Below are 15,306 nucleotides of genomic sequence, written 5' to 3'. Positions count from 1 at the left end.
TTTCCTTATGGCTCGCAGCTATAAGGCGCACTCGTAGAGGTGCATATTTTGAAATGAAACATTCGGCGTAAATAAGAGCGACACAACCTCGCTCCTGCTCCTGCCTGTAAGGCCGCTTTCCTGTGACCTTGCCTGCGACTGCTCGAACGCATCACCGGCGTCTATCGGAGGGTATACACCCACGCAAGGTTAGCTTTCTTTTCTTCTTTTGTCCTTAAAGAAAGAACGATAACAAACGGTTCATATTAAATTAAAATAGGCTCTCAGTGAACATAAACTACGTGCCGACCGCCTTATTGCACATTTCGATCTTCCCAGCACGAAGTCACCTCCGATAAGTGAGTGACGAAAGAGAGACACAACGTCCTCTGCAGACGGCTTATACCAGCCGCAGTCACACAGCTGTTTTTGTTCTTTCCGCTGCCGACGCGCTGGAGATGAACCGAGCTTCGTAGAACAGCGCCGGGCGGACCAAGTAAGAGTTCGGACCATTACTTTTTCAAAGAGGAATGCTCCTAGAACACTACTATAGCGCTGACAAAGAGGAAAAGCTAATGGGAGACGGTGGACCGGGAAAAAAGAATGGAACGGAACAACGGCGCGCAAGAAGAAAATAAAAGATTATCTCCTTCTCCGAGCCCTCTTCATGCTGCTCCTGCTGCTGCGGTGAACTGACAGCGCGGCTGACGCGTCCTCGTCCGCAGAGGGAGGGCCACCACCACCACTGACGGCGAGTATAACGCTGGCCTCGCGGGCACCGAAGTCGCGCGGGCAGGGCTGCCCGAAAAGTGCCGGTGGCCGCGACGGCAGCGACGAAGCCGACGGCGCCTACGTCGTCGAGGAAGGAAGGCTGACGCGATCGGACGAGCCAGCGCACACAGACAGACAGACAGACACATACACGCGCACACGCACGACGGCCAATTCGTTGGCAGAGAAGGAGAGTGCGCGGCTGCTGCCAGATCACGCTCCGTCTGACCAAAAACCGTGCAGTGCAGCGGAGGGCAGCGGTTCTACGTTCAGCCGAAGTGCAGGGACGAGTTCACAATGGTCATCAGCGCATACGTATAAGGGGGATCTCGATCAGCCAGCGCGCACGCGCTGGTTAATCGTTGCAGGCAAGCGTGCCACGGTGTCTGCCATTCACGAACGGTTGTAGCGCCCCTCAAAGCAGGATCGAATTCACCATGCCCGTGAGCGCTTACTAATACAGATGAGAACAACCCCCGATCAACCAGCGCATCGCGGTGGCTGATTGTGGCAGCCAAATGTGGCACGGTATATCGAGAACGCTTGGAACGTGTGCCAATAGACACATGCCAATAGTTACGTGGTTTCGCTACGCGATTGGCTGTAGGGGCAGCTCCGCAGTTTGTACAACGGTGTACGGATTTTTGGTGAGACGGTGCGTACGGGAGAGAGTGGGCAAACCTAGCTCTCTTGTCTGTCCGTGCGGCCGGCCCCGGGTGCAGCGGCGCATCCGAGGAGCCGGAGGAGACCCGGGGCTTCGCTGACTTTGATGGAGATGGATGGAACCGGGCCCGCGGCTGTCAGGGCCGCGGCCCGCGCGCCGCGAGGCGCTGACAGTGCCAGCACCGCCCGCGTCGCGTGAGTCTGACACGGAAATCTGAGGCGCCGTCGCAGCCGCAGCGCCGATCCCCTCTGCGTGCCCCGCCACCCGGAAACAGGTAGAAGGAGTGGAGCCTTTCCGCGACGTAATGCGCCAAGAGCGCATGCGCGGTTACGCGTGGTTACGCGCCGGTGTAAACGCGCTTGCCCGGTTGACATCCACAGCGACCCCGCGGTGATCGCCCGAGCGCGACAGCGCTTGGCGGGCGAATGAACTGTGTCTGTTGCGGTAGACGTCAGAGAAGTGTGCGCCCTTTGGGGATGGTTTGTTCCCTATACGGGAGGGAAGGGATGGAAGATACCTCGACGAATGCACTTGACGGGATTCGGCTGCCAATGGGACGTGGTTGCCACGCTACATGAGTTGCTGTAATTGAGGAACGAAGTATTCACTGTGGTGCCACCGCGTCTATTTGACCTTGTTAGAGACAAAGATACGCGTCGAGACTTTCGCAAGTGCTGGGGGAGGCATTTCAGGCTTTAAAGCGACCTCTTTAACGCTTTCGTATATTCCCACGTTGAATCACTTACTTCGAAAAAAATGTTTTTTAACATTAACTCCCATGTCGCAATCGGGAGGCCAAGCATGGGAGCAGCCAGCGGCGAGCCGGGGGCCCCAACGGGTCTCCGCCGGCTAGTCCCTCAGGACTTCAATAAAGTTCATTGTCTGTCTGTCTGTTAACATTAACTCGCAGTAATAACTTGCTGCTGTCTTTTTGCATTTTCTGGACATGCCCTTTCTGCAAGGAGCTATGATCGCTATAGAGTGCCGAAAGTAGGAAATCTGGTGCACATATGTTTGCCCTCTTTTACGTACCCCTTTTAAGACAGCAAATACATCCTGCTCTTGGGGGACCTCAACATTAAGGAAAGTGTGACGCTGATTTGTTTTCATGAAACAGAGACAAACCACAAACAGCGGCCGTGGAAGCAGCTATGGCTCCTCAACGCTGTTGCTGTCACTGAGCTGATAGCCACCGCAGTTGCAATGTATCTCATTTTCAGCACGACCAGTGAAGAAAGACGTCTCTACTTCACATTTATGGAAAACGTAATAATAACGGCTTTGAACAGTAAAACGAAGGAGAAACCTTTATTACAGCTGTCGTGTGTTGACATGAGTTTTTCACTTTTTTGTCTCGTGGATATTTCGTGGCATCATTTAAGATGCAAACGCGCCTAATTCCGCCCGAGATGTAGAAAATCGTAAATACTAAATGTGGTGATGGTGCTTTTACTCTTAAGACATTTTAGCGCTTCCATAACTACGCTGACTCCTGAAATGAAAATGTTAGGGAGAGAGGGATAGATAAGGTTGAACACCAGAGCCGTAGACAAAAAGACACCGACGCATCGCGTTGTACTAATGACGTTGCACAGAAAAAAGTACAAAAAGGAAACAAAAAGGATGAACATGACGCGCGTGACAAGTCGCAAAAAAATTCGGCATTGCCAACGCTTTAGCTGAAAGCTTGTCACCCGCACGTATTTCCTGCGTGGCCATGACGTCCTTTTTCTGTTGTGTTCTCACGTCTTCCTTCCAGAAATGTTAAATAAAGCAGCACCACACGGGACGGCGGTGGTTCACATTTTCGGAAACTGCCACCAACTCAGCTCGACGCCTGCACCGCGGCACTCACACTCTTCTTCTTCTTCTTCTTTCTGCCTGTTTCCAGTTCGCTTGTCGTCAGGTTCAGTTTCGACATGACAACACAACAGCGGCTCGCAGCAATGACAAGTCCTGGACAGCTGCAACCCCTCGACCCGCTTGTCGCGACTACCGTTCTCGCTTTAATTAGCTTGTTGTTGTCGTCATAAGCAGGAGGGTACTAGTGTTCAAATGCAAGCCACGAGTTTCGTGTTCCTAGACCTGTCAGCCGAAGACGAGAAGTTGCAACGCTAATACTAGTCTTTCTTTCTTTTTTTTCGAGACGACGTCATCTCGGTCAGTAACTTCGTGCGCGTATTTAACAGCCTCCCCTCGCTCGCCTCTCATTCGAGCATTTGTGCGCGAATTACCACGTCATTTGACTGTAGTTAAATCTAGCAAACTTATGAAACGAAAAAATGCAAACTCAGTAACGGTATCACTGATTAATTAATTAATTAATTAATTTGTTCTTTCGTTCGTTCGTTGTCGTACTTGCCGTGCTTCGCACGTCTTTATTACATTTACTGTCAAGTTGTTTTTGCCACATTTAGTATCACTATGCGGAGGAGCACGCTCTACAGGACGAAAACGAGAGCCAGAGCAAAGGGCACAGCCATGAGCCGTCATTCGATAAGTGCACCTGCGTATTTGCGCGCCGAAGAAAATCCTTCACGCTTGTCACACAAAAGACAATATAACATAGGCGCTGTGAACGACAATGGTACTGTTATCTGCAGTGTTATCAGAAGGCCGATTTAAGTCTGCAAATGTTGCTGTGAAGTTTATCTCAGGAGAATCGATAACATGACAAGTACAGCTCCCTCTCATGCGGGATGATTCTCGCACCAACATAAGTTAAGTGTGACTTTTCAGACTCCTAGTTCATAGTGAGATACTATGCTACTGTCATCTTTGATAACAAGCGCACACACGCACGCACTCGTACACACAAACGGTGCACACATTACTGTGAGACCAATGCGGAGACGTAAGACCACTTCAAATTAATAATTAAATTTTAAAAAGTGAAGCAGGGGCCATTGAGAATTAGAACTCGGGCAGGAACGTCAAGGGTAAAAATGTCGGCACAATTCAAGAATAGACTTCAGTAAGCTGAATATATGTCACATTCTGCAAAAGCTTTCTAATTAAGTATGTTCGCTTCCAACTTACAAGGTGTATTTCGAGCCTGCGCGTAAAACATACCTTGCATGGTGTGACGAATCAGTCCCAACTCGGTTTATTGTCTTACACCGAAGCCATTGCAGTTATGGATGCACCCTAATATTTACAGAATGATTTTTTGTTTCGCTTTTCCGACTGAGTTCACTTAAGAAACAAAAAAGTAAATGCCAAATAAGGTGTACTGCTTCCGATTCATGAGGCTGTTCTGACATCCCACACCTTGTACTGCCGAAAATGTTCCTTTGTCGCAAATACACGCAAAAACGCTGAAGCCACAAAAGAGCTTAATTTTTCCGCGACTTGCTCGCGTGAACGTTGCGTGAAAGGCGCCCTGCGAAAGTTGCGGACACGCAAGGGCAGAGTCAGCTCCTACATTCCTGGCAGCAAGCCAGCGTGGCCAGAGGAAACCCGGGCCGACAAACGGATAGCCGTGTGAGGACACGCCAGAACATCAGGCGCGGCCCCTGTTTAACCTAGTCCTAAACTGGAAAATTACATCGAAACTGTATATTTCAATATATCGCTAGATGCGCATACGGATTCATTCCGTACCCATTACATCCGTTGAGCTTTGTGTAACTTCCCAAGTCCCTACAAAAAGTTGATTAACAACAGTCAACAACTCTGACTACTGATTTATTAATGCGATTCCTTTACTGAGCAGCGAAGGGGCTAAAATTCAGGCTGTTTCCGCGTTTTTCCGCAAGAGGTATCTTTTTAATCGTTACGTGCGTGGTGGCTAGTCTGAGAGCTCTTGTAATTGGAAAGGCCCGTTAACTGACCTAGCCAAGAACATACAAACTTGATCATCTTTAAAAAAAAAAGTGAGCAGAGGGACCCAACTGAACTGCTTCCATTCTCCATGTTAACATTGTGAAAACATATCCACTTCTAGTCGCGCTGTTTACGAAGTACGATCTCCTCACAACAAAAAGAAAACGACTAACGTTTTCCTCCCCAAGGACTCAGACTCATGTCCACATACAAGTCAAACGCTTGCTACTTGCCGCTCCTGCCGCTTTCAATCGCAGTCGGCCACTGCGACGAGCTCGCGACACGGAGCACCGCACCCTCTCGAGTTGCGTCAAAGTCGCGCCCGCCAAAGAGAGGGACCTCTCTGTCCGGACCAGCCCCGAAGAAAGTCAATTTCACGGCGCTGACTCAGACGTGTCATCCCTAGCGAAAGCCTTCTTCGCCTATTTCCCAACGCCAGCTGCCCCTCCCTCTGGCCTCCTTCTCCGCCTTCCATTTCTTGCGAGCGACCTCGCTCTTTTTCGATGGTTGCCGCGTGACCAGACAGCCCGCCGCCGACGCAGCCGCCCGAGGAAGGGCCGCCCCAGTCATACGCATTTCTGTTCCGTCACGCATTCTTTCTTTTCACCCTGCAGCCGCCACAGCCGCTGCCGTTAGAACAGAAGGCGCGGAACGCTGCAATAGCAGCGAACGGCGGCAGCGGCTGCAGAATAGCCGGCAGCCAACTGCCACGGCAGCAACTCCGGGCAAAAGGCGGCCGCGCGACCGGCTAACTCTCGGGCCGCGCGCGTATCTGACTGGGTACTAGAAATCGTTACTTTCATTATGGACCGAAGTCAGTCGGCCGTGAGCGCGGTCGGAGTCAGAACCCGGGGCCTCCTCCTTGCCTCGAGAGTGCGGGGCGCTGCCGCCGCTACTGCTACTGCTTCGGGGCACGAGCCGTCTCGCCTCCCCCCCCTCCCCCCCGTGCTTTCTTCTTCTTCTTCATCTTGTGCTTCTTTGATTCCGTGTACGCGCCGAGCTCTGACTGGCAGGCCTTCCCCGCTGACGCCGAAGGGGGGAAACAAGAAGAAGGACGGCCGCCTATCGCCACTGAAGTAAGGGGTCTGTGAGGCGCGCGCGCGCGCGCGCGCTCGAAACAAAAGGCGAGAGTCAAAAGACAGAGAAACCAGCCTTGGGGCAGCGCGCGCTCGCAGAAAAGAAGGGAAGAGGGCATTTAATTTGCTTTCGATCCAAGAAAAAAGAGGGGGGGCACCCGCCTCCTGCAACGACGGCAGCAGCAGCGGCGGCGGCGGCGGCAGCGAAGTGCAGCCCCACGGAGACGACGGCGGCGGCGGCTTCAAACTACCGAGACGCGTTAGCAGGTTCACGCTCCACGAAACTTCACCCCCCCCCCCTGCGCTGCCCCCCCCCCCTTCCTCCACCCTACGACCACCCCGCTGCTCGCTCCTTCTTTCTATTACTGTATTTTCTTTTTTTACGTCTCTGTACTAGCGCGAGTGTACGTGTCTCTCTCTTCTATCCTTTATTTCGCTCGCCCAAAACCTTTTATTCCGCACTCTGCTCTCTCGGAGCTGTCGCTCGCCGTTTCCTTTTTGAAGGCCCTCCCGGTACAAGGGTGCGGACACGGGTTCCCGATGCTTACGCCCACCGATCATTGGGTTGCGATCCCTGAAGAACACAGGCTTTCTTTCGCGCTTCGCGCGTCCGCGCGCCGTGAAGCGTCTCGTCTTTCGCATCGCTTACAAAACAAAAAAACAAAAAAATACACGGCGAAAAACTCGCGCACGGGCAAAGATAAGTTCGAAGCCCGTTGAAGAACTCTGTCACCGTTTCTCTTCTTTTTTTTTTGCTTTTCCTATCGAGATGCGTGGTAATCTTTGTTTCTTCTGTGCAATCGGCGTATAAGGTGGCACATCGCGCGTGAAGAGCGTCATACGAAGGAGCAGAGCGAGAAGCAACAGCTACGCATCCTTTCACCGGCGAAAGAACTTTAAAGCGTAAGCAAAAACAGTGTACATATGAAAAAAAAGCAAGGTATGAATGTCGAGGGGCTGATTACTTGACGCACTAACACGTGGTGGCAATCACTCGCGCAAGAACAGGCCCAGAAAGCGGCGAGCGTACGAGAAGCGAGAGAAATTACGCTTAGAAGGTTAGAAACTACGAGGAAAGTAAAGGGTTAGCGCGAGAAGAACAAAATTACGAATGTGTACAGTAAGAAAATGCTGTCGTCGAAGTCGCTCGACTTTCTCGATGAACTCTGAAGCTTTCTGATGCCAAGACCGGTGCCGAACTAACCCCCCCCCCCCCCCCATAAAAGAAAGCGAGGACAGAGAAGCGATATGAACAGTCAAAAGCTTAAGTGGTGGCAACGAAGCAAGATTTTAAGAAATCAGCCTGCCGTAAATGGAAGGACAAAAGAGCATGCATACGAAGTAGCCAGTATGAAATCAAAAAGAAAAAGGAGAGACGAAAAAAAAATTAAAAAACGAACGCTACGTACACTTAACTGGAATGAAGTGGATTGGGCGGAGGATTCTCGAGACAAATTGCGAGAATCTCGCGGACATAAACGAGAGCTTTCTCGCCTTTCTTATTATTTTTTTTCTAGACTCAGCATTCGCGCAACCGGACAGTAAAAGAAGTAGGTATGGGTAGCGGAGGAGAAGGCGGCTCGCCGGGCAGGGAGGGCGTGCCATAAGCGTAGAGCGACAGATTCGCCCACTTCTCGGAGCGTCGCCGGTGAAAGTTCTAATGAAAACGATAATTAGCTCGATTCAGTGATCTCGAAAATGAAAGTTCGGCGCGGCCGCCTTGAGCAATCGGCTTAGAAGGAAAGTCGAATAATCCTCGGAGGGCGAAGACGAAATGCGATGGAGAGGAGGTGGCGAAAAAAAGTAAAGAAACGATCAAGAGAAGAAGGAGCGGTAAGCCGGAAAAAAAGGAAGAGAAAACGCAGATGGGGAGAGCACGACGAAAGGAAAGTGAAGTAAGGCGTGGATAAATGAGAGAAGCAAAACGGTGTCATGGTTGTTTCGCTACTCACGCAGTAATTTTAGATAGAGAGAGAGATAAAAAAATGGTTAAAGAATGGAGGGGGTTAGTCGTCTGTGCGTTTGCATCGCGCGCGTGCGCGTGTGTGTGTCTCTCTCTCATGACTTGTTCGCTCAACACTGTCGGCGCCGAGTTCGCGACTTGTTTTATATCTCGTCTCATTCCTACGCTCTCTAGCACTCGCAGTTTGTCTTTCCGGCGCTTTAATTCCCTCCCTCTCTGACTCTCTCTCTCTTCTTCAAGGATAAGTAGGGGGTGGTGGGGGGTGGGGGAAAGGAATTGTGAGGGTGGACCCTGGCCCTCTTCACTGTGCCGAGAGAAACGAAACGAAGTTGTGCAGCGCTTTACGCTGTGTGAGTGCACATTCGAAATAAGTCAGATACGCCGATCCGCACTGGCGTGGACGCCCAGCACACAGACGCACGCACGCACGCACGAACAGAGATGGCTGGCACCCGCTGCATCGACATTCTACGGTTTGCCTCTTAATTTTGGGCGCTCGTTTTTTTTTCTTTCTTTTCTCCCCTCACTCTTCGCTCCTAGCTTTCTTTTCCTTTTCTCTCTCTCTCTCTCTGTCGTCTCGGGAGGATCGTTACGTCGTTAGGGAACTCAACGTCGTGTGAATGCAAATAGGGCTGGCGCAGCCTGAGACAAAAACAGCTAACAAGCCCGAACGTAGGCCGGTCTGGTTTTTGAGTTCACGCTGTGGTTGTATGGAGCGATTTTTTTTTTCTCGCCCTTTCCATGCTCTCTTTCGCTCGTTCACCCTTTCTCTCTATCACTCTCACCTCTCGTTTCTTCATTCCTGGTTGCACAAACAAGCGCCATAGAAGATGAAACACCAGAAAGCAGCTCTCAGCCGCTTCATTCTTTTTTGAACGCGCATTTGAGGAAGCCCGGTGAAAAGCTACAGCCCGAGAGTATTTCTGCGTGCATCAGGAATTCGCGCCAAAAGCGCTCTGCGCATAATTTGCCGTCCAGGTTAGATCTCTCTCTCTCTCTTTTTTTTTTTTTTTCGTTTGCTCCCCCATCTTCTCTATGCTACTCAAATTTTTTCCTTCTTTTCTCTTTCAACTGGTGCTCTCCCGACTAAAAAGAAAAAAAAAGAAAGTCGCTAAAGAACTGTACCAGCCTCTTTCGATATCTCTGTTAACTTTTTAAACACATCCAGCGCAGCGCCCTCCGCGTTGGCCTCTGGGGAATGAGCTCCACGTGGGACCAGGTGCACTTTCAGCCTTTCCCCAATGTTTCTTCCGCCCCACTCTTTATCCTGACTTTTTTTTTTCTATCACGCTGCGGCTACGCTCCTCACTGCTCGCCGTGAATAAGGACGCCAAGCGACACCAGCTGGGTCGAAAATCGCTTCCCAAGCGTAGCTGCACAGCGCTCGAGGAGTGCAGGAATCACTTTTTATTTTCTTTTTTCACCGTGAAAGTTGTGTGTTTCTTTTTTTCTTCTTTCAGTAGGTTCGAGCTTTCTGCATGTCCAATTCGACCACGCGTTAATTTTTCACCTCGCGATTTTTAAAAGGATACGAACTAATGCGGCAAAACAGAAACAGGAGGGTTTGGGTGCAGGAACGAAAACTGTGGAGCAAACTTTCCAGCTGTTGCTAAGTTTCCTCATGTCCGCTGTAGATGGTGGTATTAACCAAAAAACTACGCTGAAAGCAACACATCTGTATATGAAGGATACCACGAAGGCTAGAAAGAGATAAAGGGGGAATTGGAAAGAAAAAAGAAAAGGGGAAATCGTTTTATGGACGACTGCGTCATGCGCTGTGGCGTTGTGTGGGCACTTCGACTATAGAGCTAGTTGTTTAACACCTCCCTCTATTCTCGCTAGAAAGAATGAGAGCGTGGCTTCGTGTTTACAATAACAATAAACATCAAAACTGGTAATTTTGCGACACAACATGATTGATAACTTACGTGCCCTAAGAGAAAAATCTTAACTATACTGTGGTTTCATCAAATGGGCTTGTCGTTGTCGCAAACAAGTTAACTATGCAGGGTCTGTCCTGAAAGTAGTGTCAGTAAGGCCATTAACAATCATTTATTAAATTTATTTTTACAAGTGTTTAAAAATCTTCAAAATACTCTCCTTTTGCGTCGATATATCGGCTACAGCGAGACTTCCAGCTCTCGAATGCGTTGCGGTAGTCCTCCTGAATGGCCTTTAATGTTGCGGTGCAAGCTGCTTTGAGCCCGTCAACCGTCCCAAAATGCTTTTCTTTCAGGGGTGTTTTGAGGCGTGGAAACAGAAAAATGTCGGGGGGAGCCAAGTACCGGCTGTACGGGGGCTGGGGGATCGTTGGTACCCCTGCTTTAAGCAGGTATTCGGTGACGATGAAGGCACTGTGGGCCGGCGCATTATCGTGGTGCAACTTCCAGTTGTCTGCGGTGTCCGGCCGGATGCTTTGAACACTGCGTTTCAGTCTTTTGAGGACTTCCACATAAAATTTGGAGTTCACAGTGGTTCCAGGTTCTACAAACTCGTGATGAATTAGTCCGAGGATGTCAAAAAAAAAAAAAGAAACGATCAGGATGATCTTGATCTTTGATTTGCTCATCCTGGCTTTCTTCTGGCGAAGGGACCAGTGCGTGTGCCACTCCGAGAATTGCCTTTTGGTTTCGGTGTCGTATTCAAGTACCCAAGTCTCGTCACCTGTAATGACGCAGTCCAAAAATTTTCGATCACGTTTGCACATGTCGACGTTTTCTTGGCACGTTTCAACGCGGTGTGAGTTTTGGTCGTCAGTGAGCACTTTTGGAACAATTTTTACGCGCGCCTTCCGCATGCCGATATCGCTTGTAACGATTTTATGAACTTGAGTTTTCGGAATGTTTTACATGTCGGCCATTAAACGAACACTTAATCGTCGGTCTGAGTTCAACAGTTCCCTCACTCGCGTCACATTGTCAGCCGTGGTCGTGGATGACCATCCGGCGCGGTCCTCGTTGTCGACCTCTTCCCGGCCTTCCAAAAAGGCCTTGTGCCACCGAAACACTTGCCGATCGGACAGGGCATGTTCTTTGTGAGCAGTCTTGAGCATAGTAACAGTTTCTGCAGCGGGTCTTGCCAAGTTTCACGCAAAACTTGATTGCAAAAATTTGTTCTAACGAGCGCTGCATTTTTGCTTGCACAAGAATAAAAAATAAAAAACTCTCACGGACAGGCCCGTCCTACACTCTCCGTTGCTCGGAGCACAGTGAGCGACGGAGCGCTGCTTAGCTGGGTTCCCCCACTACCAGTTTCAACCGGTTAGACCTCACTCCGATGTACAGTCGCCCCACAATAAATTCACTGGCATTACTTGCAGGACAGACCCTGTACTTAATCGGCTAAGACCTATAAATATTCTTATATTACTCTATCTGATTACGTTGACACTTATACGCAGTGACTTACGTATATTTATTGCTCTCTCGTTGCGCAGAAAACGGAGAAAACGGAATGCCGCGACGTCTGCGGACCGCCTACACCAACACGCAACTTCTGGAGCTGGAAAAGGAGTTCCACTTCAACAAGTACCTGTGTCGGCCTCGGCGGATCGAGATCGCCGCGTCGCTCGACCTCACCGAGCGTCAAGTCAAGGTGTGGTTCCAGAACCGGAGGATGAAGCACAAGCGGCAGACGATGATGAGCAAGCAGGACGACAAGGGCAACGGCGGCGACGGTGCCTCCGAGGGCGAGGCGCCCGACGGCGACCAGCGGCTGCCGCAGGTCGCCCCCGTGGCCAGCCCGTCGCAGGTCGGCGGCGCCGAAGACGGCGTTCGGGACGGCTGCTGCCCGCCGGCGGCGAGGGCGGCCGCGTCTTCGCCGTCGGGCTCCGAGCCGGACTCGGACTCCAAGGGCCACCTGCACCCGGTGCTCGGGCTTGCCTCGCCGGCCCGCTCGGACAAGACCCCGACGCCCGGCAAGGAGGGCGGCTTCGTCGGCGAGCGGCCCAGCCCGCTGGGTCGTGCCGCCAGCCCCGCCGCCCGCGCCGCCGCCGCGGCCGCCGCCGCCAAGGCGGCTGCTGCCGCTGCCCTGTGCGCCCTGGACGCGGCCAGCCCTTCGGCCGCCACTTATCCTTGTCCCAGCGCGCGTGTGGCTTCTTCTCCGAAGTGCCAGTTGCCGGCGCAGCTGTACGGGAACCACTACGGCCAGCAGCAGGAACGCGCCGCGCCGGCTGCCATCGCCGCGCAGCAGCAGCCCTACAGCAGCGCCTCGGCGCCCCAGCACCGCGTCGGCAGCCAGCCCGGCGCGTACTGCGCGGCAGCCTACCGCTCGCCGCCGGCCGCCAGCCCCGCGGTCGGACCCCAGCCTGGAGCCGGCAATGGCTACGTGGCCGTGCTCCCGCACGGCTACAAGGCGACCGGGCCCATGTACTACCACCACCAGGGAAGCGCAGCGGCGCAGACGTGCGGCTACGTGCCCGCGGCCGCCGCCACCGCCGCTCCTACGCACGCCGGCATGATCGGCACCGCCATGGACGCCCACCAGCAGATGCACCACGCGCAGAGCCAGCAGCCGTCGCCGCAGCAGCACCAGCCGCACCATCCGCAGCAGCACCAGCAACAATCGCAACATCAGCCTCAGCACCAGCAGCACCACCAGCAATGCCAGGCGCAGCACCAGGCGGCCCAGGTCCAGCCCAGCACTCAGCAGCCGACCCACCAGCAGTCCCAGGAGCAAAGGCCGTACATGTACGGAATGGAAGGCATGAATCAAGCCACGGCGTCAGGCCAAGGTTACGTGGGCGAGTACAGGGGCGCGGGCCAAGAGTACGCGCGTGGAGGCTACGGCGCGGCCCCGTACAACAGCGAGGCTGAGAGCATCGAGGAAGGGCAATACAGCGGGCCCAGCGACGGCAGCGGCTACCCCTACACCTACCGCGCGTCGGAGTGCTACCCGACCGATGAATCGAGTAACATGGTGGCTTCTCCGAACGGTGACTCCGGCATGTACTACGAAATCGCCTGCAACGGCAGCTCTTCGAACCCCGCCACTAGCCGGACTCCCGAGTACGCGCCGCCCTCGGCGAAGCAGCAGCAGCAGCCATACCAGCAGGCGCCGGCCAACTATTACGAGATGCAGAACGGCAGCGCCACAAACGCGGCGACCAGCTACAACCCGTCGCCGGAACACTACAACGGCCAGAGCTCTTCGGACACCGACCTCAACTTCAACAGTTTCTACTACGGTGATTCCAACGGATACTCGGGACCGGGCTCGTGCGGCTCCAACGAGTTCAGTTTTCTGACGAACATTGCCAACGAGTACGCGGCGCCCGAGTACTATCAGCTGAGCTGACTGCAAGACAATGAGTGATGCGAAACATTTCGACAGTGTGCGTCAGCCTGAGCACTCCGTTTCTCTGAACGTAATAACCGGGGTTCGGGGCACGGGGATGAGACCAGAATGGCAGAGCGACCAGTGCATGCGAAAGGTGCGTGGCTCCGACATGGCGAACTCCTGTCTTTGATGATGCCGGAGCCAGACAAAAATTGCGCGTTGCGGGTCGCCGGCTACACATACGCTCGACTTTGCTCCGAGAAAAAGAAAAAAAAAAGCTTTTCATTCGTTTGAGGAGCGAGTCTTTGAGCTGTGACTTGGTGCGCTGACCGCGCGTGAGGTGATGATAAGCACATTTCTCTAGCGCACGTTGTATGTAGAACAGTATATACGTTCGTGCCGGAAGTGAGTATATCCGGCTTCACAAACGTGTTCCCAGCGATTGTGAAACGAGGCAGTTAAGAGCACTCACCGTCGAGCAAGAGAGAGCCATTCTGTAAACCCACCTTCCAGCAATTTCTTTTCGTCCTGCATCGAGTGCAATAATGCGGCTGGTCGTAAACATTGCCATGCGAACAGAAACCCACACACGAAGAGCCCTGTTCACAAGCAAAAAAGTCTGCTGTGATTTTTTTTTAAATGTCTTTGTTTATAAAGCTGTAAATATAACTTAAAAGGCGCTGTGCAATCTTCACAATAATGCGAAGCTGATCTTACGCACAGACTGGCTCTCGGCAGTGTTTTACTTATACAGTGACCTCTAACTCACACCTGCACTACCTTCTCCAAGCTTTCCGCGTATTGAAGCTTTTCCTTGTACTTCTGTACTGAGAAAAAAAAATACACATCCGAGAGTTCTTGGCAGCAGGAAAGAAGAAGACAAAAAAAACGACAATTTTGCCTCACCTACCCTTCTGTGTTACGTCGTGCTGACTTCCATTTTTATTTTTTTGCTTGCCACGCCCTCTTTCTGCGTCTCTGAAATATCGCAATTTGTTCTTCTGTATAGCGTGTATTGTATAAAATATTGTTGTATATCGTGTCCACACTATGTGTTAAAGAAAGTTAGGCTGTAAATATTGTTACGAAAAGTGGCACCACGTCGTAATCTGTGTTTTCCAGTCTTTCTGACAACAAATGTTTCACCGCAGAATGATTAAAAAAAGCAACTTAATAGAAATCATTCTAAACGTACACCACGTACGTGTATACCACTTGAGGCTAAAGAAGAGAACAAAAGCAAATAATAAGCAACTTCACCGAGCAACTGATTTCTTTTCGTCGTGTTCAAATCGCAAAAGCTGCTTAAACATATGCTGTACACTTCGAGTAAACGTTCTCTCCGATGTTCCCAAACAAGAGTAAATGTTGTCCTTCTGAATCTGGTGCATTTGAGAGCGTGTATGAGATACGGATGTTGGCTGGATCACAATTAAAACCTCCTCGTATGACGAACACTGGTGTCTGCCTTTACTGTTTGTACAATGCGCGGCACAGAATCCACATGACAAAAAACATCGACTGCATAATGGTGCGAGAGTGACAGATTTCTACTCCCCATATCTCCTCCCGAGTTCCAAAGACAGCTCAAGGTAATGATCGTTTTTCAAGTAGGTTTTTATTTGCTACTGTAATGTCACGAATGTTAAAAACCCGTTTTATGTTTTTTTTAACGTAAGTCAGGTGCTGAAGGCAACTTATCCATGTAACAGCGCCTCATGTCACGCCGTGAAAACAGCTTTCCTTTGCCT

At 51.6% G+C, this 15,306-nt stretch overlaps 1 protein-coding gene across 2 annotated transcripts in view; it reads left to right on the top strand.

Annotated features, from left to right (window-relative positions):
* Positions 1-15,010, top strand: part of pb (homeobox proposcipedia) — a 113,268-nt gene extending 98,258 nt beyond the window's left edge. For both annotated transcript variants that reach the window (XM_075693521.1, XM_075693519.1), the window contains one exon: positions 11,715-15,010. In XM_075693521.1, the coding sequence (XP_075549636.1) occupies positions 11,715-13,573 (1,859 nt within the window). In that variant the 3' untranslated portion in view covers positions 13,574-15,010. The remainder of the gene's footprint in view (positions 1-11,714) is intronic.
* Positions 15,011-15,306: the final 296 nt, after the last annotated feature.

The sequence above is a fragment of the Dermacentor variabilis genome, chromosome 5, assembly GCF_050947875.1.
Source record: "Dermacentor variabilis isolate Ectoservices chromosome 5, ASM5094787v1, whole genome shotgun sequence".
In the NCBI taxonomy this organism is placed as follows: Eukaryota; Metazoa; Arthropoda; class Arachnida; order Ixodida; family Ixodidae; genus Dermacentor; species Dermacentor variabilis.
This window is presented reverse-complemented; position numbering and strand designations above follow the sequence as displayed.